This window comes from Xiphophorus hellerii, chromosome 23 (genome assembly GCF_003331165.1).
Source record: "Xiphophorus hellerii strain 12219 chromosome 23, Xiphophorus_hellerii-4.1, whole genome shotgun sequence".
In the NCBI taxonomy this organism is placed as follows: Eukaryota; Metazoa; Chordata; class Actinopteri; order Cyprinodontiformes; family Poeciliidae; genus Xiphophorus; species Xiphophorus hellerii.
Genome location: NC_045694.1, coordinates 916277 through 942698, shown reverse-complemented (window position 1 = coordinate 942698; position 26422 = coordinate 916277). Strand labels below are relative to the sequence as shown.

General features: G+C 41.5%; 1 protein-coding gene across 3 annotated transcripts in view; it reads left to right on the top strand.

The window, feature by feature from the left end:
• The window catches only part of slit3 (slit homolog 3 (Drosophila)), a 189716-nt gene that overhangs the window by 105556 nt on the left and 57738 nt on the right, over positions 1-26422 (top strand). For 2 of the 3 annotated variants that reach the window (XR_004337985.1, XM_032554360.1), the window contains exons 5-6: positions 5704-5775; positions 13655-13726. Coding sequence is in view for 2 of the 3 variants with exons in the window: in XM_032554360.1 (XP_032410251.1) it covers positions 5704-5775; positions 13655-13726 (144 nt within the window). In the remaining variant the exon portion in view is untranslated. Of the gene's footprint in view, positions 1-5703; positions 5776-13217; positions 13445-13654; positions 13727-26422 lie in introns of those variants that run through there. The other variant, XM_032554361.1, reaches the window with a different exon arrangement.

Here is a 26422-nt window from a genome sequence, read left to right as displayed (position 1 = left end):
GATGGGGTGGAGGGGAGGAAATAGACCAGGGGACGAACGTAAGAACTGGGGGAGCAATATGGGATTTTTACGGCACCTTCGTCGTCACACTCAGAAACTCATGAACCGCCACGACGCTCCGCCAGCCGTTTGTTCAGACCGGGATAATATGAAATTTATTGTGCGGTTCGTCCGTAAAGCTACACTTACACTGTAACCATCAGCTACTCAGCCGCCCGCCGTGTTCAGTCTATCAGCTCACCTGTTTTAATACCTGTAGCTCTTCCTGCCGTTCGCTCTGAACCAGCAGCTCCAGGAGGAGAAAGGCTGCCGTACTCCAGGCATGGCGCCAGTCATTTTATAGATGCTTATTGGTCCCCCAAAAACAATGAAAACCCGGGCATTATCACCAATCAATAAAATCCACTTTTCGAACTTGAAAATTGGACTTTATGCCGCGAACACTTAGCTTTCGTCAACAACTCAGAGGCGGAAGTCAGAGCTCCGCGCAACGCAAATAATATCCCGGCCGGAACACGGTGCGCTAAATAATAAAACATAAATTAACGAAGCCTCGAGGCAGATACATTTTTCTCAAGGAATTTTAATAATCGAGGTACTCGAATCATTCGAGGAATCGTTTCAGCCCTAACTCACACACAGACTCAAACCCAAAGACCCAAACACAAAGACTCAAATACAGAGACCCAAACAAAAAGACTCACAAAGGCTCAAACAAAAAGACTCACAAAGACTCAAACAAAAAGACTCACAAAGACTCAAACACAAAGATCCAAACAAAAGGACTGAGTCACAGAGACCCAGCACAGGGAACCTGTTGTCACTCCGGCAACGAAAACAGGTTCTTTGTACTGATACTGAACATTTCTGTTCATGTGAAAGAAGTATTAAAGTGTTGAGTCTGCTTAGAGACAGGAAGTGGGTCGGCTGGATCTCTGGCTGAGCCAGAGATATTATGAGATGGTTCAGATCAGAGCAGATTCACGAGGAACAGAAACTAATAAATAAGGTTTAAATAATGGGAGGAACGGCGAGGAGAGAGAGGAAGAGAGGCGGGTAAAAACTGGCAGAACGTTTTTACCCGCTCTGGTCAGATTGATTACTGGCAGGTTGCAGCTGTGAGGGGAGAGAGAGCAAGCCGCAGGCAGGCTGAGGGAGAGAGAGAGAGAGGTATAACAGAGCGAGGAGGAGGAGGAAACACAGACAAATTTAACCAAAACTAGAACAAGAAATAATAATAATAAAAACAACCACTAAAATAAAACAGAAACTGGCTCATCTGATCAAAATTAAGAATAACAAATGAATGCTTCACTTCCACCAGCCCTGTTCAGTCAACCCGACTCCAGTCTGTCTGCCTAGTCAAAGTCTGGTTCGGTTGGTGACCTCTAATCGACCTCTGATCTCTGGTCCTCCAAACCTCGGTCTGGGTTTGGTTGAAGTGAACACTGGTTCGGTTTGAATGCATGTGTGACCAGAGACCGCTCTAAAAGCAGGAAGTGGACTACCGCGCAGGGCATTCTGGGTAAATATAACCAAAACAAATATGTTAGCCTAGCGCTAGCAGCAGAAATGGTTCCTGGTCTATGCGATTAAACTATATCAATTGATGATAAAATCTCTGGCCAGTGTGAGGATTTGTGAATTCTCCTTTTTTGCGTTTGTGTGTGGAAACCAGAACCAGCTGGTTTTCATTCTGCAGATAGAGAACAGTGTTTCTTTCTCTGTCAGTTTTTCTTTAATTTTTACCATTTTACATCTCATTTTCTTCATATTTCAAGACTTATTCCCTGAATCACACACAATCTAATTAATCTCTTTTCTGTGTTGATTCAGATGTTGCATTTTTATTTTCTCTGCCGTCTATATGAACACAAAAACAAAGATTTGTTGTTAAATGTTGTGTTTTCTTATGTGGGCAGCAGCGAGGCTCTTAAAGGGTTAACTGTAATATCCTCAGCATCAAAGGGCGACCTGCGAATGTTATTATTCTTCTCAGATGAATAATGGAGCCTTATATAAAGAAGGTGTTTTACACACACACACACACGTGGCTCCTTGCATGACCTCCAGCTGACAGAAGATCCCTTCGCCTTCTCAGCGGATCCCGGAGTTTCGGGGGCCGCGTGGGGCCGCCTTGGCCCGGACAGAGGGCCCCTGCCTGGGTAAACTTCCCAGCATTCGGGGGGTCTGTGTAGCGAAGGCCTGGAAGACATTTACCCCATAAATTACTCTGAGCTTAGAGAGTCATGACTAACATGGAGCAAACAATCAGAGCGGTTTGTTCTCCCTCTGCTGCATTTTATTGTTCCTCCTCGTCCTTCTCTGTGGTTGCCGCTCCTCTTTCTCTCTACATCTTAAACTCCAGATAATCTCTGAAATTTCTGTTGTCCATCTTTTCTCCAACCAGATTGTTTCAATTTCACCATATTTCACAGGATTGATGGTTGATTCGAACAGCCAGATTAATCAGATTAATTGCTGCCTCTGTCTCAGAGGCCTGGATGTAACGGCAGCTCTGATTGGCCGGGAGCCTGGGGATCTGTTTGGGGATCCATTCTGGGATCTGATCGGGGATCCATTCTGGGATCTGATTGGGGATCCATTCTGAGATCTGTTCAGGGATCCATTCTGGGATCTGTTTGGGAATTAATTCTGGGATCTGATCGGGGATCCTTTCTGAGATCTGTTCAGGGATCCATTCTGGGATCTGTTTGGGAATTAATTCTGGGATCTGTTCGGGGATCCGTTCAGAGGTCCATTTTGGGATCTGTTCGGGGATTTGTTTGGTTATCCTGCTGGTGTCGGCCGCCGCTCTTCTCAAAGGTCAGCAGGTCTGACCCTGGGATGAGTGGAGAACAGCCATTAACCTGCTGCTGTGACTCTGATTATTGGATGTTTTCAGGTGTTTATGATCCTTTGAGTTGTTTTCCTATAAAAGGAAAATGCTAAACATAAATATAAGTTTTACCTTTCGTTTTCATGTGCAGCAAATTTCAGAATCAAGATAACATAAAACATCAACTGTTTTTAATTTTTCCTATCAGCTACTTGAATTTCAAGATGGTGGACATTTTTCAAGCTGGCCGCCATTTTTTAGACTTTTAAACCAATTATTGTGATGAAATGTTCCCCATTGTCAGGACCTGTATGAACTTTGTGTCACATTGTATGTTTTCCTCTTTGGTCGTCATATTTATGCAAACATAAAGTGATAAAAATGTAGCAAAATCAGAAACTGAGGACTTTCCTGTTAGTGCGTCTGACACCAGGGAAGAAGCTAAAGCTAGCTTAATGTTTAGAACAAGTTTCTGCTAATTTTTTTTATGTATTTAGAGTAGTTTCTGTAAATTTTTGATGTCATTAGCAGTTTGGTGTTAGCTTGTACACAATTTTTGTATTTTTGCATTAGGGTAATACATTTTTTGTGTCTAGTGGTTTATAGCGGTGATAGCTTCTGGTAATTTGTTTTGTGTTTAATGTTAGCAGAGCTAAGAATCTACTTTAGAAAATTAGCGGTTAGTGACACTAGATCAGTGGTTCTTAACCTGATCTAGTGTCAGGTTAAGACACTAGATATTTGGTTAGCTGAGCCCACACTGGTAGATACAGTAGATCAGCTGTATCTACTGCTGATTTAATGCTGTAGAAAATAAGCAGCCTTCTCTGTCATCCTTATAGTTTTAATCACAAATTTGGTTAAAGTTTTCCAGGAACCAGGATTTGGTGAGACAAACTTTGAACTATCAGCTCTTTCCTCATATTTCAATGTTTTTCTTATAGTTTATAGTTTTTCTTTTTAATTTTATCTATAAGAAATATTGTTGAATTTTATTTGTTATGGCTTCAGATATGTAACATTAGTCTAAAATGTTATTATTTCAGTGATTTATCTGTGAGCAGATCTTTTTTTACTGATTTCTCCTTATTGTTTTAGTTTTTTAATAAAACGTCGGCCATATTTCTGTTTGGACCGCCCAGATTTCTCCGAATCAGACCCATCTCTGCAGGAGGGAATAAAGTTTTCAACCCCCAGCAGCAGCATGAAGGGAGGAGCAGCGAGACAGTCTCTTAGAGACAAACTGTCTCATCACGGCTTTTATTTGACTTTTTCTTCTGCCAGAACAAAGAGCAAATAGATGGTAAACAAAACAATAAAATATTATTAGCTCTGAAACGCCTGTAATAAATTACTTTTTAATGCTCCCTCCTCTATTTATTTTTCATCTACTTGTTTATATCTCACTGCTGCAAACAGATGAAAATTACAGAAAGGTTTGTTCTGGTTCTGAAGCTGCTAAAGTGGAAGCAGATGGGCTGATGCTGGAAGCAGGAAGAGGAAGACATGGAAACAAAGCGCAAACATGGCAGATATTCCCCGGTTCTGCTGCACATTCAAACATCATAACTGCATCATCTGGGCCGCGCCAACGCTACAGCCTGCAGCAAGCAGAACGGGTCAGAAACTGGATCAGAACCCAGATTAGAACCCGGGTCAGAAACTGGATCAGAGCCCGGGTCATAAACCGAGTCAGAACAATGAAAACCTGCTTAGTTCAGCTAAGCAGCTCCTTCAGCAGTAAAAGTCAAAGTGTTCCAGAAATACAGCAGATTTAACCAAAACTAGCAGCATGAAGCCCAAACCCAGGTTCTGGTTCTGCTCAGCCGAGTCAGCTTGCTGCTCCTCTGCAGCTGATTGGCTGTAAAAGAACCGTCCTCAAACTCTCTGAGACAAAGAGTCACGTTACTGTGAAATTATTCCTAGTTTTCAGTTGTTTTTACACATAAAAATCTCCAACGTGACATCCTGAAATAGTATTATGGACTAGAACGGTCTAGTCGAAGTTTCAGATGTTCTCCATCCAGCCTGCAGAGAAACGCTCCTCTATAAATGATCGATTGTGTGCCATTTTGTGTTCATCTGTCCCATATGTAGAAATGCACTCTAAAACATTTGAGCAGTGTTTCGTTGATTTAACTTCTTTAAGTCCAAGAAATCTTGAGTTTTAGATTTTAAATGTTTGAATTTATGAAAGATAAACTTTGTGTCTCCAACCATTGAGTAAACAAAGATTTTTAGGTCAGCACTTAAAAAAGGAGAAAAAAACAGGAGTTGGAAATATTTCCCAGAATCCTTAGCGGCAGGTTTTTGGAAGTGTTACTTTGTGTGTTAATAAGGCAAATATTTATATTATTACATCTGACAGTTTCCAGTGGCTGAGAAAAACATCAGCTTGCATTGTTTGAATGATCAAACTAAATATTTGATAAATTCAGTTTGCGTTTCTATCTTTGTCTGACTTTCCATTGACTTCCATTCATTTCTACAGCCCAACCAAAACTCAATTCACACCTTAGTCCTAAATCTGACCCCTGACCCAAACAGCATTTCCCCTTGTGGGGCCCAGGCTTCGGTCCCACAAGGAGCAGTGGGTCCCCACAACGTAGTATGTGTCAGGAAAATGGTCCCCACAAGGTATTAGAAACAAACGCACACACACACTTCACTCCGACTGAATTTCCTTTTGTCTTTGAAGCTTTTTGGTCCAAATTGTTTCACTGATCATAAATGTCACATCATCCTTTGTTCTGAGGCAGAGTGGTGTGTGTGTGTGTATGTGTTTTCAGTGTGTAGGCGTGTGTGCGTGTTTTCTGTGTGTGTGTGAGATCATGTGACTGATGTTCTCCTCGTCTCGTCTGCAGGGATCTCAGTGAGAATCAGATCCAGGCCGTTCCACGGAAAGCCTTCAGAGGAATCACCAACGTGAAGAACCTGTGAGTAGATCTGCTCTTCCTCACTCATCTTCCTCTTTACGCTCCTCTTCCTCCTCTGCTTCACACTGCGTTGGGTCAGAACCAGAACCAGAACCAGTTCAGGCTGTTTCAGCATTCTGAACATTTATTTTGTTTTATTGTGTCCTAATGCAGGCATTTATTGTATCGTTTATCATTTATCGAGATAAACTTCTTATCATAAGAATTTTGATTTATTGTTGTCATAATAAATTTCAGTAAAACCCAAAACTCTCCTTATTGTCGGGATTTTTAGTTTTTACTATTTTTTCCACTGTTTGTTCAAAGAAAGCATCAATAAACTTGAAGATATGATTAAACACATTTACTATTTTGTGATGTAAATCACATTCTTTCTGTGACTCCTGAACTAAAGAGTCAAATTACAAACAGGAATGTTTTTCAAGAGCAGGATTTGTGTCTGGGGGAATATAGTGGCTGTGACACACAGTCTTACAGTTACCTAAAAAACAAAAGTTATTGCCGTCAGTTTTATCGTTATTTTATCGTTGTTCGGATCAATATGGTTGTCACGGTGACGAATAGATGTAAACATCTAGAACCTGATGTCACACTGGATTGGTCAGCCAGCAGGACCTGAACCCGCTTCACCTCCGATGACATCAGAGTTTATCGTCACGAACGCTTCGCGGTCGCAGAGATGATTTCATTCATAAAACCTGTAAATAAATAAATAACTACTGTCTGCCTCCTGGTTAGATCATTAATGCGTAAATCTGTTTCTGCTGCGTTTTGTTAAGATCAGTTTAACACTGAACTCACTTTGCACAAAGATTTTTTATTTCCTTTATTCAAGGGACATTAAATGATTAAATGAATATGATAAGCCCCGCCTCCTCTGCAACAGGCCCCGCCCCCTCCTTCCGAGGTTTGGTTCTGTTCGGAATCGCTCCATGCGGTTCTGTCGTTTATCCCTGATGTCCTAATCACCAATACCTGGATCAATACACGGCCCGATCCATGCTTCTGATCGATAGCGGCTGATCGATCGGCCCTCTAAGCTGGCAGACAGACTCTTGGGTGCGTCTGTGATGAGAGAGAGGAAGTCGATACGGAGCGGGTCAGAACCAAGGGAACCGGACCCGCTCCAAATGGCTTTGCACCGTCTAAAAGAACTTTTTAACATTTTTACAGTTTTAATATTTAAAATGAGCTTTTTTAAAAACAAATTAAACTTTATTTTCTCCGTCACTAATCCGGACTTTGTGGCCCATATGGACCAGATTTTCAACTTCCTGTCTGATGTCTTATTGCTTCAGTATTTTCACATAATGTTTCCTCATGATGCCGTCTGATTTATGAAGCTCCCACATCCTGATGCTGCCACCACCATACTTCACAGTGGCAGCCTGGTGTTTCCTCCTACAGACGCCTCAACAGAAATGAAGGACATTACAGGCGGTAACCTGGTCATTTATGGTGCAAATGCAATTAATTAATGAGAAATCAAACATTTTTAATCAGGTCCCATTTCTTTAGCAAAATGTCCTCAAGTTCAGGGGCGGATCTAGAAAAAAATCTATGTGGGGGCAAGAGGGCCAGGGATTTTTCAGGGGTGGCAGCATTGTGTGTGTGTGTGTATATACAGTACGTAGATATATATACAGTATATAGATATATATATATATATACATAGATATAGTTATATATATATATATACAGTACGGACCAAAAGTTTGGACACACTTTCTCATTGAATTCAATGAGAAAGTGTGTCCAAACTTTTGGTCTGTACTGTATATATATATATATATGTAGTTAATATATATATATATATATATATATATATATATATATATATATATATATATATATGTGTATATATATATAGTTATATATATAGATATAGCTGGAGGGTTGGTTGTTTGTCATGAGTAAGACCTCCCAGTGATACACACATTTCTTCCTCTTCCTCCTTGTTCTGTTTCTGATTTATTGCCTGATTTTATTCCACATGTTTTTCTGGACGTTTAAAACAATCTGCTGTTCAGAAATCACCAAATCAGAACCAGAAAACTGATTTGTTAGAAATAATTGTCTGTGTTGGTTGAACTGAATTTGCTCCTAAAAGCATTAAATTAATAATCATCAGTTTTTTGCCTGCCTGCCTTCAGATCCTCTTGCCTCTCATGAACATTTTGCTCCTCCCTCATCCATCGTGTCTTTGTCACATTTCTGTCCCGTTTTTACGTCCTTCCTCTCATTCTGCCAGATTCTCTCGTGTTTGAATGATTTCTGTTTTTCTGCGTCTCTCTGTCCGTCAGACAAGGTGACTCCTGCAGTAAAGGCTGCGGCCGTCCATTACGCCGCGGTAAAAAGCATCATGACATTCTGTCCCCGGCGGACGCTGCATCGATTTTCTCATACGTCTCTCTCTCTCTCTCTCTGCTCGCTCGTCCTGCTTGTGGTTTTTATTTTAACTTTGTTTCTGCGTCTTGCTGACTGCAGCTGCTGTCAGTTCTCCCTATGCAGCACGTCAGTCGAAGCTCCAATAATTAAGACATAAAGTCTCAGTTTGAAAGGAAAAAGTTTAAGTGTGACCTTTCTGATGACCTTTCCTATCTGGTTTCATGTCTTTTTAAATTTTGCGACTGAAGGACGTCGGCATAAAGCTGAAGCTCCTTCCTCTCTGATCCAAACCTCACCTGGACGCAGGAAGTCCAGATAAAACCTAAATAACACCTGGAACGGAAATAAAGAGAAAATTTAGTGGTGAGAAAACACACTGACCATCATCATCCTCACTGCAAGACGAATAACAAACACATAGTTGGATCAGCATGATGGTGCCACCGCCATGCTCTGGTAACACTGGTGGTTCTGTTGCTATGGTAACCTCCTAAGAGCCGGCTGATTTGACTGGAAAAACAGTCTGAACAACTTCTTCCTGTTCAGGAACTGTGAGAGGTATCAGAAAAATGTTGGATGCGTGAGCGATGGCCGTCTGTCGTCTTCGATTGTGCCGCCATTCACGGCCGTACTTTATTCACAATAAAAGCACGGATGAGAGAGACGGGCGCGTCGGGTCAGGTACTCAGGAAAATGAATGTCTGAGGCCTGAATTTTCCCTCCAGCGTCAGAAAACCGTCAGATCAATTTCAAAAAGATTTTCTGAAAGCCACCAGACGGAGTAACGATGTGACCAGATATAATGACAGTGCAGCAAAATATGGAAACTGGTGTTTAGTTTAGTAACCTGGTAAAAACCAGCTGCTGGTTCTACGCTTTGCTTCGTTCGTAGCGTCTGGACGCGCTGCTATCGAGAAACGATTCCTTCCTGAAGGTGAGGATTGTGTTGAAGTTTTAAATTTTACGTCTTTCTCCACTTCCTCCGCTGCCATTGCTCCAACTGCAGACAGGATTCTAAAACTGCAAAGAAAATCGACGCCATCATTCATAAGTATTTGTGTTCGCTGGTCAGCCCAGTAGAAAATCTACAGGAGGAATCGAAGTGAATGGGAGAAAGCCCAGACTGCGCGGTAAGCTTGATCTGAATGGACAGACGGTGATGGCCAGGCGTTCAGAGGCAGGTTGAGTCAAAACCTTAAGAAACATCAACTTCACAGATTTATCTACAAACTGAATGTTGAATGTCGTTTCTAGCTTTGATGATGATGGAAATCGGATTAATTTGTGGGTGAAAAAGTTGGACCTGCAGCCGTCCATCATGGCCGCTCAGGCTGGTGGTTATAATGTTTTGCATTAAAAGCAGGTTCTCCTGTTGTTCTGTTCTCCAGCGGTTCTGAGGATGGGCTGGGTCGTTCTGCTTCACTTCAGCAGCGTCTGTCAGCCGTTCTGTTCTCCGTGCTTCACGCTCCCCTACCCACAGTGCTTTGCAGCACGGCTGAGTTTGAGTTTTGACCTCAGCGGCGCAGGCTCCGCCCACATGCAGGCACTCGCCTTCGGAGCGCCTCAGGTTGAAACGCTGTGAGCAGAAGAGCCTTCAGATTTACGATTATGGGAAAGCAGAAAAGCATCTGCTGCTTCCTGTCGTCCATCAGCTCCACATAAACTCTCAACTTTTTACCGTTCAGAACGACAGAATGATGCTCGTTTACCTCGGAGCTTTTATCTGGCCGTCCAACACAAAACCAAAACCGTCTTTCGCTGGAGTAAGAGGCTGCAGAGATGAATATCAGAACATGAGTCATTTTGCTGCTGGATAACTGATATTTATGGATGTATTGGGGGGACATACTGTACATCCCACCAATTTGACCAAATTTTCATTTTTTGTTGACTTTAAAAGTCATGAGAAGAAAAAAAAAGAATCTGGATTAAAATATTTTACAGATGTTTTTTTTGTGAAACTTTTTTTTCCTGAAGGAAGAAAAAAAAATTTAATCAATTGTGTTTTTGCATTAAGCGATTAATCATTAGAGCTGGACAATAAATCAATAACATCATATATCGCAATAATCGCATGATCAATATCAGCAGATAATGCAACTGATAGAATATACAGAATATTCACTGAACTCTGATCAGAACCGCATGGCATTCTGGGAGATGTAGGCAGAGGAAAGACTTCAGCTGCTCAGCCTCTCAAAGCTAGCTGCTAGCATCAACTAACTCAGTCACTCTTTGGTTGCCTAGCAACAGCCTGTTGAGTGACATGCGCAGCATCAGGTTCAGGTTTTGCCGCTGTGACTCAACTGCTTAAAAATTAAAAACTACGGCGTGGAGAGAAAACTGGACAGAACAGGAAACATTACAATCAATATTTAAGATAATTAAACAAAAAACTGATCAGTAATTATTGACATTGATATGAAACATGAAATTTACTCATCAGAAGCTCAAACTAAAGTTGTTTTCATAAGGAACAGAAATGTTTATTCATCTCTACTGGCTGTTTCTGTTCTCCAAACATTTCACGTCTAGATTCAGTAAAACATAAAGCTGGACTTGGCTCCGCCCACCTGCTGCGTTCCTGTCCAATAATTACTCAGTTGGTAACGATTGGCCTCTGATGGATCCATGCCTCAGCAGCGATGCGCTCTGTGTGTGTGTGTGTGTGTGTTGAATAAACAGACTAACTATATGGAAGGAAATTAAAAGCTGCTCCTTTTCTGTTTGCTGGAACAAACATCTGCGCTTTATTCTCACAAACACACACAGGTCAGAGGTAAAGTGGCCCGCCTCGTCCAGACTGATACCAATCATGTCGCCGCTAATCAGAGAGCCGCGCTGTCAGGGGAAGGCAATCACATCACAGAGGACAAAATCGTTTTCTGAGGATGAAGTTGGGAGATGAAGAACATGACCAGCAATATGAATCCAGAGGTTAATGCTAATTCTGGGAAGATGAGGCGTGTTGGAGACGGAGCGGAGTTAGACCCGCCTGAAGAGCTGGAGACGTTTCTGCGACACTACGAGAGTCCTTATCGGCGCCGCAGAGTGGAGCGATTCACTCAGAAACTCCTGAAGAAGAAACAATCTGCAGACCATTAAAAAACCTCCATCCATCAGGAGGCTCTTATCACACTTTTACTCTCATGTTTGTAGTGGAAACCACAAAATACAGAGAAAAACTCAGATGAACAGAGAATTTTAATGACATAAAGAGAACAGAAGAATCCAGCATTGAACAAAAACCCAGGAGTTTAAATCCTGATCAGCTGGCAGAATAAAATCAGGGAAACTGATTAACTGAACTTAAAGTGGAACTAAACCACCGGGGAAAGCTTAGCCCCGCCCCCAAACACATTTTAAAACAATCCACGAAGTGGGCGGGGCCATGAGACACTGGGGGCGGAGCCAAGCAGGAGGGTTGCAGTAACCGCCGTTCAACCCTTAGAGGGCAGCAAGGAGACGATTTTAGGACAAATATTTCATAATTAAACAAGTTTATATGAAAACATTCAAATTTAGCACCAATACAGTCCGATTTATACAATTAATCTGCAAAATAAAGTCGATTTGGTTTTCAGCTTCATGTTAGAGGAACTACACAACTAGATAAGAACCATTCTGATCTAGGAGATGCAGTGAAGAGCTGACCCACTTACTTTGACTAGACCTGTGAGGCCTTTAGGAGGGGAAGCAGGTAGAAGCAGAGCAGCGTGTTTCTGCCAGCGGCTCGTTCAGGTGAAGGCTGACAGGAAAAGAGCCGCAGATTTAAAGGCTGATAAAAGAGAACAAGGAGAAGGAATATGGATTATCCATGGATAGACGGGGAGTGAGAAGAGAAAATGTGAAGAGGAATCAAAGCCGAGAGGAGCAGACACAAAAGGGGGAAAAGGGATTATGATCGGAGAGGCAGGAGATAAAAATGGAGAAGATGAATGAAAAGACAGAAGTCAAAGAAAAGAGGATTAGCAGCAGAAGAAAGAGATTAAGGAGGAATGATCCGCCTTTATATTCCTGTTTCTAGAGAACGCCACTGTAACCAACAGATCAGTCGCTAACCGGCTTCCAGCTACGACTTTTCTGAGCATTTGAAAATATAGCATCAAAAAGGTTGAATTTAAAAAAATCAGTTTTGTGAAAAAGATTTTATGTTTGGTTTTTGGCTTTTCTGAAAAGCAGCTGATGCACTAAAGTGGAGATGGAAACATTTTTACCGACAGAGGAAACGTTTAGGCTCAGACCTTACCTTACCAGAGGCACCGAACCGAAACACTTCAACTCCAGACCTGCAGCTGGGCGGGATAGTTAGCAACGTCCACTTCCTGTTTACTGCAGCCAATCACATCAGACCTACTTCCTGTTTAGTCTTGATGACGCTAGCTTTGCGTCGCCTGGTTTGTTTGCTCCAAACCACCAGATGGAAACGCGACTAATTCGCTTCATTTTGTCCTTTTTTGGTGATATTTGAGACATTACCTCCAGACCTGAAGCTGCCGTGATCCGCGGTGTTTGACGGGCTGAAAGCCGCTCAGGGAGGAAGAAGCCACGGCGCCATCAGAAACATCAAAACTCACATTACAGTTTGTAAACGTTCTTCATTTCTGGAGACGTTTGATGACATCATGGCGCTCATAAACCTGGGAACACACCCAGCGTTTTGTTTTATGACATTTTAAAAGTCAACTCAACAGAAACAGAAGATCGGTTCTGATTCTGAACCTAAAATCTGATTCAGTGATTCTCTTTCTGGGAAAAGAGAAAAAGTTTGGCGTTCAGGAAGTGACCTGGTCAGAGTTTTCCTGCAGGTTTCCAGAGGCGTGAAGCGGCGGGTGGTTGGGTTCATGTGGGGGGTGAACACGCCGCGCTAAGCAAATTACAGTAAAAGCGAGAGATGAACGGTGAGTGGAGGAGGAAGAGCGGGAGTCGTGACTGGAGCGTGATTTAGCGAAGCTTTCCTCTTAATGAAATTGTTTGGTGGCAGAGCCGGTAAAAGGCCTTAATGGATTGGCCGGCCTGATGTAATCTGATTACTCTGGTTTCACTACGGAGAGAGAGAAGAAGAAGAAATGCAATTAATATTTCCAGAGCAGACAGCAGGGTGGGCTCTCCCTCCCTCTCTCTCCCTGCTGGTGGCCGGTGTGGCGGCGGGCGAGCGAGGGAGGGGGAGAGAGAGGGAGGTGATAGGCTGGCGGCGGCGCACCGGACTCCTCTCTCCTGCTCTCCTCCGGGCCGCTCACATCGGGCTGCGCCTCCGCCTGCGTGGAACACTATTCCCCGAGTACGTGTCTGCAGGCGCCATGGGGGGACGGGGGGCGGGTCCTACCTGCTGCTGCAGCCGCCGCCGGGTTTTCACCTCCACACGTTCATTCATGCATCTGGCATTAGTCCCTCCCCCGACCGAGGCTGAGCGGACCTGCAGACTCATCTGACTCTCTCTCTCTCTCTCTCTCTGTGTGTGTGTGTGTGTGTGTGTGTGTGCACGCTGCAGGCAACTGGACAGCAACCACATCAGCTGCATTGAAGATGGAGCTTTCCGAGCACTGCGCGATCTGGAGATCCTGTAAGTAGAGAAACTGCCCTCCTCTTCCTCCTCTTCCTCTCATCAGTTCTTCTCATCCCTCGCTCGCCGTTCAGACGGACCTTTAGCGCCGCTCTCTTCCTTTCACTTGTTACTTTTCTGCCTTCGTAGCTTCAAGTTAGAAATGCTTCATTGGAGAAAACGCAGAGAGAGGGAGTGTGTGTGTGTGTGTGTGTGTGTGTGTGCGTGTGTGTGTGTGTTAGCAGCTGCTTTCTGGGATGAAGCATCTTGGTCGTCCTTCACTTTCAGCCGTGCTGAACATGCGACCGGCGGATCCTCCACCTGCTGCAGCTGATTCCCCTCAGCGCTCATGTTTTCAGCTGTGTGTGTGTGTGAGGGCGATGTGTGTGTGTGTGTGAGGGCGATGTGTGTGTGTGAGGGCGATGTGTGTGTGTGTGTGTGAGGGCGATGTGTGTGTGTGAGGGCGATGTGTGTGAGGGCGATGTGTGTGTGTGTGTGTGTGTGAGGGCGATGTGTGTGTGTGTGTGTGTGTGTGAGGGCGATGTGTGTGTGTGTGTGTGTGTGTGAGGGCGATGTGTGTGTGTGTGTGTGAGGGCGATGTGTGTGTTCTCTGGAGCTCGTTTGTCACTCTGCTCATCCTGGCAGCCGTCCGAGGAGAGATCTCGTCTTCTCTGCAGCGACTCGTCCTGCAGTCGAACTTTAAAACGTTTTTCCTTCGTCGTGATTTGATCTGCAGAACAAAAAGCAAACAGCTGGAAAGATGCTGGAACATCTGCTTGGCTGCAGATTTCTGCTGCCTCACATTTGGTCTGGAGGTTCTGAAAGAAATGCTCCGGTCCAACAGGAAGTTAACCCGGTTCTGATTTTACTGGCCTAAAAGAGGCATTGAACTACACATTGTTGCACGATGCATTTATGGTCTGTAAATGGTGGGAATTCTGACTTTTGACACATTTAAATACTAGAAAATGTTGAAGCAGTCAAACTGTTTCTGTTCTCCGCTGCGTCTTTACTCTGATTTATTTTAATCCTGAAACAGTTTAAGGTGTAAACTTTTGTGCAAATGTTAGTATTTCTATCATTTTACTAAAATGATGGTATAACTAAAGTAGAACTAAATGAGATACTGACATCTTCGGTAACATTTGAGTAGTTCCCTAAAATATTACTATTTATTTCGCAAAACAAATAGTAATATTTTGGAACGTTTTACGCAGCATTTTCAACTTTTCGTAAGATGATATTATGGCAAAAATGTGCAACTTTTTGAAAAACGTTTTGCTAAATCAGCAAATTTAAGCCGTAAACATCACAAAAAGAGATTCCCAGTCTACATCTGATCCGTTTTTTAAAGACTTTCACACATAAGCAGAGAAAATGTGCTGCAGATTATTTAATAAATGTTTTTAGTTCAACAGAAAATGAAGGAAAATCTAAATGATCCCGTTTCTGCATCAAACGTTTCTGATTTTAATTAAACTGAAAGCGGTCACAGTGCGTTCTCTGGGTTGATGTGTTTATGGATAAAGTGTTGCAGTTTTTAAGGACATCTGGATAATTAATTGCTGCATGTAAAGGCTCTCAGGATTAAAATCAGCTTTTATTTTAATTTGTAGCTGACGCTGTTGAGCAGAAAATTAATCTTCCAGTTTTATTATTCAGGGCTAAATTAAACCAAACTATTCAGTGGATTCTGTCCAGAGGGAAACGTGCAGGTAGTTCAGGTAGTTTTCTCTCAACCTGTCGGGATCATTTCAGCTCCAGTCGCTCAATTCTGGAGGAAATCAGACTTTCAGAGCCTTAAAGAATCACAGATGATCACTTTTTATCAGTTGAAGCAGATATAAACCAAAACCAACCCAAACATCTCCAGCAGGGACTTTAAGCTGAGTTACTGTGATGCTGTTTCTGTGGCGGTTAGTGGATCTGACATTAGCAACGGCAACAGGTGTAGAGAGCGAGAGGAAAGAAGAATTTCAGGTTTTTAGTCATTTTAAACTCATTTTCCTGCGTTATTTTCCCTTTGCTGTGACACACTGCAGCCGCTGTAATTTCTGAAAGTTCAATATAGACAAAAACTGGATTAATTTGCTCATAGAACGTCACAACATTCATAAAGTTTAAAGTATTTAACAAACTGTCTCCTACATGGGCAATTATGTAATTAAGTTAATTGTTTAATACAAAAAATATTTAGTTTTCTCTTGCAACTTGAAAGAAGTTACAGAAACCAGACTGTTTATAGGTTTATATCTAGGAGGAAAACATAGTTTACATATCACAGTCCTCTTTAATTTCAGCTTTAATTTCAGAACAGTCTGGTTTTGTTTCATGATTTAATGCGTAGTAATGGCGCCTGCAGGTGAACATCATTCTTTTTCTTTTTTTTTTACAAAAGTCCAGAGATGAAACCTTTTTACTGTGTTTCTGGTACGACTGTAAATCTGACGCACATCCGCTAACAGCAGCTAACGGGAAGCTGCTTCAATCAGTTAATTTATGCTTCTAAACGATCTGATTGGGCTCTGGAAAAGATTGTTGTTGTGTTCAAGTTGTGCTAAAAGCAGTTAGTCTATCAGAAGCTCTGCTAGCCTAAAATAGCATCTGAGTGCTAACATGTAGCAGCTAATGCTAATGTTAACGTCCGCAGTCCAGATTTCTAAAGAAGCTCCATGAATGAAAGATTAACTTTGCTGCAATCTGATGAAGAACCTGAAGATTAAAAACTATGAGTATCTCTGATGTTGAGCTCATATTTCTATTTACTCAGTAATTTATTAGCAAAACTGACTTTTGAATTGAAAATGTTGCTTATTTTGGCAGTTAAGTAGTGATTAATTAATTGCAGACCTTTTCCCACCACTCGTATGTTTTATTAGTATTTGATTCGACGGCTGGTTATGTGTTTTTAAAGTAACTTTTATTTTACATCCATTGTAATTTTATGTATTCTGTGCAGCATTTTGGTCCCTCTGGTGATGTAAAGTGCTTTCTAAATAAATTGTTTTCAGGACAGAAAGTGCTTCATTCACAGGGAGAAATGTGCTTTCGTTGCAATTTAGCCTCAGTTTATTGATAATGTAATTTTTAAATATTTTATCTACATTTGTCTAAATCTCACTTGAAGAATAATCAGTTACTCATCACAGAAGATAAGGTCATTTGTCCTGAAAAGACGAGACAGTTAGCAAACATATAAAGCAGAGTATAAAGTGTAACTTCCTTCATGATCTTAGAGGTTATGACAGACAGTTTTGTACATTTCCATCTGAAGCATTTTATTTCCCTTTAGCAGAGTTGGCTTTTTTGATTGCGCGCTCTGCGCCGCGCGCACAATGGAAGTGATAGGGGGCAGATAGCGGGGAATCAGCGGTGCGAGATACAGCATATTAGCAATTCATAAGTCTCTGACAACTGAGTGCTGGGCAGGATTTACAATTCACTGTAAATACGCAGCCTTTCCCATTCACAACAGACAGCATGACAGCACACGGTCGATCCACACAACCTGACGTTTTAATAAAGCCCGATGTGTGTGTGTGTGTGTGTGCAGTCCATGAATGACAGTAAGCAATTCTGCCGCTGGAATGATCTTCATTTCAACATCTACACACACACACGCAGATGTTGGTGTGTTCACCCCAGCAGACGCAGTCCCATCTGTTGGGTTCTTGGGGCTGATTTCGTGACCGAGGTACAAAGTAGAGACGATAGAGATAACGGTGACTGGAGGTCATGTGACTGCACCATCACGTGTGAGTGTGTGTGTGCGCTCTTGTTTTTGTGTGGTAATGGGGCCCGGTTTCAGCAGCCTACCGTCAGGTTGAGGACGTCTTTGTGTTTCCAGACAGTTTTAGCTGCTTGTTTTTAGAAATGTTTAATTTGGATCAGAATTAAGTTTATTAATCAGTTAATTAATATTCTAATCAGAGGTTTTTTCATAACTAAGTCCGTAAAACATAAGGAGAACATTTTTTTTAATTCAGCATAGATTATCCCTATTTAAGCATCAAAACAATGTCTGATTGAAGTTCATAAGATTTTTAGTTTATTTTTACCTATTAGTGCATCAAAGTATTTGATGTTGGTTGATGTGTTTATTTACCTAAAATTATTGGAGTTCTTTACATTGATGAATAGAAAAAAATATCAGATTTTTTGTTATTTGGCCCAGTGATTGTAATGAGAAGTTGAAATGCATTATTTATTGATCCATCGCTAATTATTAAAATCATTGGAGGCCAAATTAACAAAAGCATATCAAAACTTAATCACTGTTCCCTTCAAAACATGCCATTTCTCAACAGATTAGTATGTTTGTACATTTTTCCTAATTGTGTCAAGAAAATGTTTTCACAGTTAGCAAATGCGCTAAAGCACTAAACAAAATATTAGCTCTGTTATTAACATGTTAGCTAATTATCAGAAGTTTGACCATGACTGGTTTCTAAAAGGTCTTCAAAACCTTTTCTTTGTGCATTTAAAGGGTTCAGTTTTAAACACTCCTTGGTGATAAAAATGTTTCTGCTCATGTCTGCAGCGTCTCAGATGATGGATTCATCCAAACAACACATCATTTTTAGGAATGATTTAACTAACCCAAACTTTAATAGTAACTATACTAATACTACAATATCACCATTCTGTTTATTAAAACCAGTACCTATTAATTTCCTTCAATACGACTTACTCCAAGCTGCAGGAAAATAAAAGTGATCCATCTTATCAGGAGTATAGAGCTACAGTGCATAAAATGTGCATCATATATGACCCCTCTGTTTTGGCAGCTCGTTACTACTCCGTAATCCCTCACCATCTTAAATTATCGCAATCTCCACCCCTTTGTCTGATTATTCAGCTGTTAGGACAAAAAAAAACAGAGAAACCTGTGCCATGTTTCTGCTGCTGGTTATAAAAGGATGCTTCTTCTTTGCTCTGTGTGTGTGTGTGTGTGTGTGTGTGTGGGTGTGTTTGTGTGTGTGTGTGTGTGTGTGTGTGTGGGTGGGTGTGTGTTAGCACTACACAATAAATTACTGAGAGCTGCTTTGATGCAATATTTAGTTGCCTATTACATTTCAAGTATTTTGCAAGTTTGACGAGCACCTGGCAAAGATTTTAGACTGAGATGTCAAAGGTCACATGGACTAATGGAAACTTCCTGAAGATGTGGGAGAGAGGGAAACATGATGGTCAACAAGTGCAAGAAAGCAGCAAACTGCGAAATGCGATGTAAACAGGTGAATGATGCAAACTCCAAAACACGCAAAAACAAAGGCAACAGAAAAATGCTGCAAACACAAGAAATAGGAGCAAAGGGGGAAATGCTGCAATTAGTAAAAATAACAGCAAGTATGAAATTCTGCAAACTTGCTCCACAAAACAGAAGTCCTCCAGACCACTAGGGGTGGTAAGGTAAGGTAATTTTATTTATATAGCACATTTTCAGCAACAACGCAATTCAAAGTGCTTGTGGTCAACCAACAAATCAGATGTTCAGTAAGGATGAGATGTAATTTTATGGGGCATCTAGAGGAAAGTTGAAGGAAGGAAGAAAAATAATAGTAATATTAAGTCAGTAATACTAACTACTCCAGACTCCCCCCAGTGGTCTGGAGGACTTCCATTTTGTGGAGCGAGTTTGGAGTTTTTCATATTAACTTTTGCTATTTGCAGCATTTTCCTTTTTGCTTTTATTTTCTGTGGTTTCGGCTTTTTGCGTTTGCAACGTCTTTGTTTGCATTTGTTTTATTAAATGCAAACATTTCATAAAACTGGTTTTTTATTAAATGTTTTTGCTTTTATTTTTTGTGAGTTTAACATTTTTTGTTAGCAGCGTTTTTCTGTGGGATCGTCTGTTTGTTTGCACCAAATTTTTCTGTGTGCTGCATATTTGTCATACGATATTCAGGGATTACATCACAGCATCGTGTGTTACTAAAACGCTGCAGCCTCGTTTTTCCTTAATTTGTCGCATCTCAGTTCGTTTTTGTGTGCAAATGATGAAATCAGAGACATTGATCACCGCATGTGTGCAAAACCTGCAGAACTGAGTTTAGATTCAGTCTGCAGTCAGATGGGTTGTGTGTGTGTGTGTAGGGGTGTGTGCGTGTGTGTGTGTGTGTGTGCGCGTGCCACATGCTAATTGAAAGCCATGCAGCTCAGTGTGCGTGCCACTAATGAATCTCCACTTTAATTAATCTTGTCATTTTTAATTAGCCAGTGTTTCTGGGTGGCCCGGCTTTATCTGAGCTTACTGCGTTTCACCGGAGCTGCTCTGATGATTGGAGGCTGAATATTGGGGCGTCTGGCTCATTATGAAAATGCTAAATGGATTTCAGTTTGTTAGTTTCATTAATCTGCTTGTAATTGTTCTCTGGGAATAAATGAGTGATAAGTGATTGGATTTTGTTGTTTGGAATTAGAAAGCATGTTGAAACTGTCAAACAATTAAAAGGGTTGGATTTTTTTACATTTTCACAAATGAAAAACTTTGAAAAGGGACATTTTCTGCATCTATTAGATGCAACCTGATACTTTTATGTCCTCTCCAAATTGGAGGTTTGGTTTGGTGAAAGCAGGGCACTGCAGGCTATGATTTATTTAGACCCGAAGGAGCGAGGATTCCTCCCTGCGCTTATCACCAGAGAGAACGGAAAGAAGAGCTATTTGAGATAGGGCTGTTTCCAAAATGGAGAAGGGTTAAAGAGAAGAGAAAGGAAGGAAGAAAGGAAGGCATGTGATATTGGTGTTGTAAATTCTGCCAGCTCCTGGACATTATTTATTAATCTGCTGTTGGGTCTGAGCAGAGCGGCAGAGGGACGCCAGCAGACGCAGCTTAAAGGGAGAAACTGTTAGATAAGGAAGCAGGAAATAACAAAGAAGTCAGTAACAATAAACCAGAAATGGATCAAAGAGAGAAAACAGGTATCAGAGTGTGGAGATGTAACAAGCTGGTTGGTTCAGATGAAAAAAAGACATTTGGAGAGTTAAACGGATCCGATGTTTGAAGGAAACGTTGGAGAAAACAGCGGAGAGCGAATCAGAGCGAGTGGAGCGCTGAGGCATTAATTATTGAGAGAACAAATGTCTGACTGACTGACTCAATTTGGACCCTTTGTTGTTTCCAGACCACCAAGGCTGTCAGACTGACTCAGAGGGAAACCGGCTGGACTTAACGTCCAGAAGTAGAAACACAACACGGTTCTGTTGGGTTTAAACATTTCAGCTCATCAGTTTACACTGATTACTGGTTAAAAAAAAAAACAAGCAACAAAAAAACCCATCAGAATACATTTCAAAAACAACAGACACTGTATTTAATACAAAGAAAAATAGATTACATTGCAAAAACAAAATTTCTCATGGGAAATTTCAAAAAGTATTTTTTGTTTAGTTTCTCATGCAAATATCTTAGTTTACTTAAAATAAGATAGAACTAACTTACACATATCTTTTCATCAAGACATAAGATCTTGTTTTAAGTCAACAATTAAAGGGGCAGTAATATGTTTTCCAGGAATATAGTTCCATTTTATAGCACAATAAAGTCACTGAGTTACCTTCAGTTGTTACATGTGTCTACTATGACTATTGCTTTGTAATTTAACATCTTGAAAATGGGCCTCTGTCTCTTTAAGAAGCTCCTGCTCTTCCTGAAGCTCCGCCTCCAGGAAGTCATCCCAAAATGGCTCCTCTATTAAATGTTTTTACCAGCGTTGCTCTGAGCAGGAGCTCCTATAATAAGCTCAGCAGGTGTTTGCTAATTGCTGTTGGCTAGTCTGAAGGAGCTTTGCCTCGAAGGCGGGGCTAGGTCCACAAAGGTGTTTTGCACCTGAATGGTTGCCATGGAGACTGAAGGATTTCTCAAACATGAAAGAAACGAAGCAACACTGCAGGTTTGATTTTGATGAGGGAAAAACTTTATAAGATCAGAAAAGTAGATTTTACATTTAATATTGATAGAAAACTCTAGTTCTAGTAGAAGATTATTTCAGTTATAATATGGAAAAATGTCTTGATATATGTGAAATAATCTGCCAGTGGAACTAGAACTTCTTCTTGTGAACAACATTTAATTATTAACGTAGAACAAGCTCCTGTATCTGAGTGGATGTTGAACCTCTTGTTGTTTCTTCCATCTGTGAGATTCCTTCGTCATTCTTTAGTTTTTGATCCTGAACTGACTGCAGGCTGAAACACTCACATCTGATTGGTCATTAAAGACTCATCAGGCTCGATTAGCTTGGCATGCTAATGCTAACAGCCCTGCAGGTTGTTAGCATGCTCTGCAGCAGCAGACCCCAGTGGTCCCTTTCATCTGACTGCCAGCTGCAGACGGTTATGATTAGTGCTGATAATATTCATTAAAACACGTTTTAAAGTCAAACCGCTCCGTTTGTAGAGTTAGGATTTAAACTGGGTGATGCTCCTTCTGAGGCTTCATCAAGATGAGTTTTTATTTAGACTCTGCAGGTTTTCTCACATCACTGCAAGGTGACTGATTATCATCTCAGCTCATTCAGCTACAAAAAGTCTTCAGTAAACTCACATCTCACTCTGCTGAGGATCTTTTTTTCATAATAATAATCAAACATAAAAATAAATAAAACGTTCATATCCAGTGCAAAAATGAGTAGGAAGATGACGAAGCTTCTTAAATCTCATCCAGATATTTACACATCAAATTTTTACTCATGGCACAATTTCTGCTCTTTCCAAATTATATCCACACAAATAATTTATTGTTAAACAGTTTGCACCAGACCTACTTTCTGGAGTCTCCTGTAAGATATCCATATATGACCATTATGGTTAATATGTGTGTAAATGTTTATATGTATATTTATCATGTGCTTCACATTGTTTTAACATATTTTTAACAGGGACTTTATTCGAAAGTGTGGCAGCTTTTATTTTGCTGTGTTGGTGTGAAACGATCAATTAAAGTAGAGGAAACGTTTTTCTGTAGATAATGAGACCAGAGAGACATGAAAAGGTTTTATAGCACTGTGTCTGTAGCGCCACCAGTAGGCAATAATCTGATCAGCTGGTGTCCAGAATGTGTGGGATCTGCAGAAACGTTAGCTGCTCCTTCCTGTAACAGTCCAACCAGACGAACTCAGGACTCAATAAGGACTTCCTGTGGCAGGTTGTGCTTCTGGAGCTGCAGCAGGAAGTCCAGTCTCTGATAATTAGCCGCGTGTTGTCGGGCTAACTCCACCAGAACCTGAGGCGGTGCCGACCCGCCAGGTTCTGCTCAGGAAGCCGTTAGCTAACCGGTTCCGTCCTCTAGAATGGGCCAATCAGTGACGAGCCTGAGCGACGTCCCGGTCAGAGCAGGTTGGCTAATCTGAAGCACTTAGCATGTAGCTAACAGCTGATTGAGGATTCTGCGGCGAGTGTGTGTGTGTGTGTGGGTGTGTGCGTGTGTGTGTGTGTGTGTGTGTGTGTGTGTGTGTGTGTGTGTGTGTCCGCCGGGCCGCAGCAGAATAAATGATGGCTCCCCCTGTGATGATGAATGGTAATTTAGATTTAACATAACTGGACTAACGAGCGCGCTAATGACTCTGAAGCTAGCCAGGACAGCTCTCACTTGACGAGCTCACGGCTTGCATCCCAATGAGCTGCGGACGAGACACACCCACACACACACACACACACACACACACACACACACACACACACAGAGGGTGGAATAACATGCAGAACTGCTTTAATAAATGCAGTCATACACAGTTATTAATGCAGTAATGGCAGGGAGAGTGAGCGTGTGCATACGTGTCGCTGCGGCGCGGCGATGATGTCAGGCTAATATGAAGCTGATTAATTAATAATTACACATCGGCCGGTTTTAAAGCAGCTGAATTAGACACAGTTTTTGTTCACCGATCTCTCCACTCCCTGCTGACACAAAGATTAATGAAAATAAATGAGAAGAAGGAGATCACTTTCAGATATAAATAACATTAATCACCTTAATTTATCCGTAAAAGATCTCAATCAGAGCCGGAGGAGAAGCAGAATGTAAATGCAGAGATGTGGATTCACGTTAACTTACATTTTCCATGCAGCTCTCCAGTCAGAGCTCCGTCTTCTTCTGCTCTTAAATTTGGGATGTGACTTTATTACGCATCTTTAAATGAAGCTGACCGGATTCCTGAACCGAGCCGTTCACACAGAATCAAGGCGGCGCTTAGCGCTGATCCCAACCTGAGGGAACAAAGCTTGTTTACATTTAAATAAACTTCCAAGAAAAGATTTGGTCATTTTTCAGCTTTTAAAAATGTTCATCAGTTTTTCTATTAGTTTTTCTGTTTGGGTGTCCAAAGTGCGGCCCTGGGGCCGTTTGCGGCCGTTAGAGTATCTTTGTGTGGAATGGCGATGATGAAGAGTTTCAGATTTTCAATGACAAATTCAAACCTTTAATATAAAAAGTAAGGAAACAAATAAGTGTTTTCCTTTTACTCGCCATGTTTGTTTTTACGACGTTTTACTCAAAAACAAACTCAGTCACACCAAATAATTAAAACGTTTTTAAATCCAGCTACGGGTTTTCATTTTTATTGCTGGGAATAAATTAAAAAATAAAATTAAAAATAATATCTGACCAACAAATTAGGAAACTATAACCTTTTTGGGACCTTTTATTAAAATATTACATGTTAATTGTTTGTTGCTCAGCAAATAAAATAAAATTTTAAAAATCATATTAAAATTATTTTTGCATTATTTTAACTGAAAACAAAAGATAAATACATTTTTTTAAATAAATAAACTTGGTGATTTTGGGAGAAAGTTTGGAGTAAAACCCGGTTGGTTAAAGTTGCTTTGGGCCAAAATAAACGAGGCGTTTATTAACATGTTTACATTTTTAACGTTTATTAATCATCAAAATGTTTGTTTCTGTTTTCTCTACTGTTTGGCGTCTTTTATGACTTTATTTTTGTGTTTTTATGATGTAAAGCACTTTGAGCTGCCTTGTTGCTGAAATGTGCTACACAGATGAACTTGATTGATTGATTGATTGATTGATTGATTGATTATTAAATCGATCAGTTTTAATCATCAAGGTTTCCAGGGCTGAACTGGGAGATGAAACTGGCTCCGGTTGTTGTAACAGTTTGTTTCTGATCATTCATAATCGCTGCTTTCAGCAGATTTATGGTGACAGAAACATTTCCTGTAAACTGGGAACAGGAAGTTCTGGATTGTTGAACAAGTTGTTGCAGCCAGAAAGCAGAACGCTCCGTGTGACGCGCCGACATCCTGCACAGCTCTGCAGGTTCAAACCGGCTCTTCTGACAGATCAGGCGTCATTTTATCTCTGAAGCCAAACTTCAATACAGAAAAGAAGAAAGTTATTTCATATTTATATTGCGGCGTGGCGTTCTCTGGTGGTGACCAGAACCGCTCAGATGAGCCTCACATTCACGCAGATTATCTTTTCTCTAATCAAATATCTTCTCTAAAATCACATGAAATCTTCTAGTTGCTTTTTCAAAATGGAGATTTGAAGCGTTAGGATCCCAGAGAGAAACAGAAATAATCAGATCTGTGGAGCTGAGGGGTCAGAGGTCAACTAGAGGCGGTAGTCTGGTGTTTTTGATGCTGCAGTCGTCTACGGTGTGCAGCATCGTTCCCGATGCAGCGTCATCGTTCTGACCCAGATGTTGTTGCCAAACGTTTGTTGAGTGTGTCGCCAGGTTGGCGTCCACCGTTATCCTGTTAGAGCAAAAATAAAAACGGTTTCAACACTTTGGTGAAACAGAAAGATGAGTTTGGTTCAGTCTGAATTATTCGGTTGGCTCCTGGTCCAGTTGACCCAATTAATCCTGGCTCTGATCCGTTGTTTGTTTTCTGCTGCTAACAATTAATCCCAGATTATTGCAGATTATCATAAGATAATTCAACATGGACTCCATCAGAATCAGATCTGTAGCTTTGATTATCATCTTAAAAATACATTTAAATGATCTTTTAAAGCAAAGATTGTGTGTGTGGGGTGGGGGGTGGGGGCATGTGTATGTGGGCGTGTGTATGTGGGCGTGTGTGTGTGTGTGTGGGGGGGGGGGGGGCGTGTGTGTGTGTGTGTTAGCTCAAATCCCCTGAATGCTTCGCAGCAGCTCCAGCTCCTCTCTGCGTTAGCGACGCCCCCGGCGAGCGCGGAGGGCAGAGCGGCGTCCTGCTGCTCGGGGGTTCTGGTCTGGCTCGGCTTCCCTCTGAGCTAGCGGGCCGAACAGAACCGTCCGACCCGTCGCAGAGCGGAAAGAGAGCGATGCAGGACAGAAATAGAGAGGCGGGAAACAGCCTTGATGACGTTAAATCAGGGATTTTATGCTGTTCTGTTCTCCGGTTGGCTGGGAGAAGCCGCTTCGTCTTGTTAGCGGATGTTGCTTGCACGTCAGATTAGCGGCCGTACCAGAAACGTAACATAAAGGTTCCGGTTCTGGACTTTTTACACATTAAATTCTATATAATGAATTAATCAAAATAGTTTTTTAGTCCAGCTTTTTTTTTATCTGGATGTTTTAAACTTTAACCTGACAGTTTCCTGCCATCATCATCATCATCATCATCAGGGATCTGCAGCAGCAGCAGCAGCAGCGAGCCTCCTGATTGGTTGATGCAAAGTTGAGGGTTTGGCAGAATGTGGTGCAGAAAGGAAAAAGAGGCTGACCCTGAAGCCTCCCGGCGGTTTCCTGGCTTTATTGTCTCTGA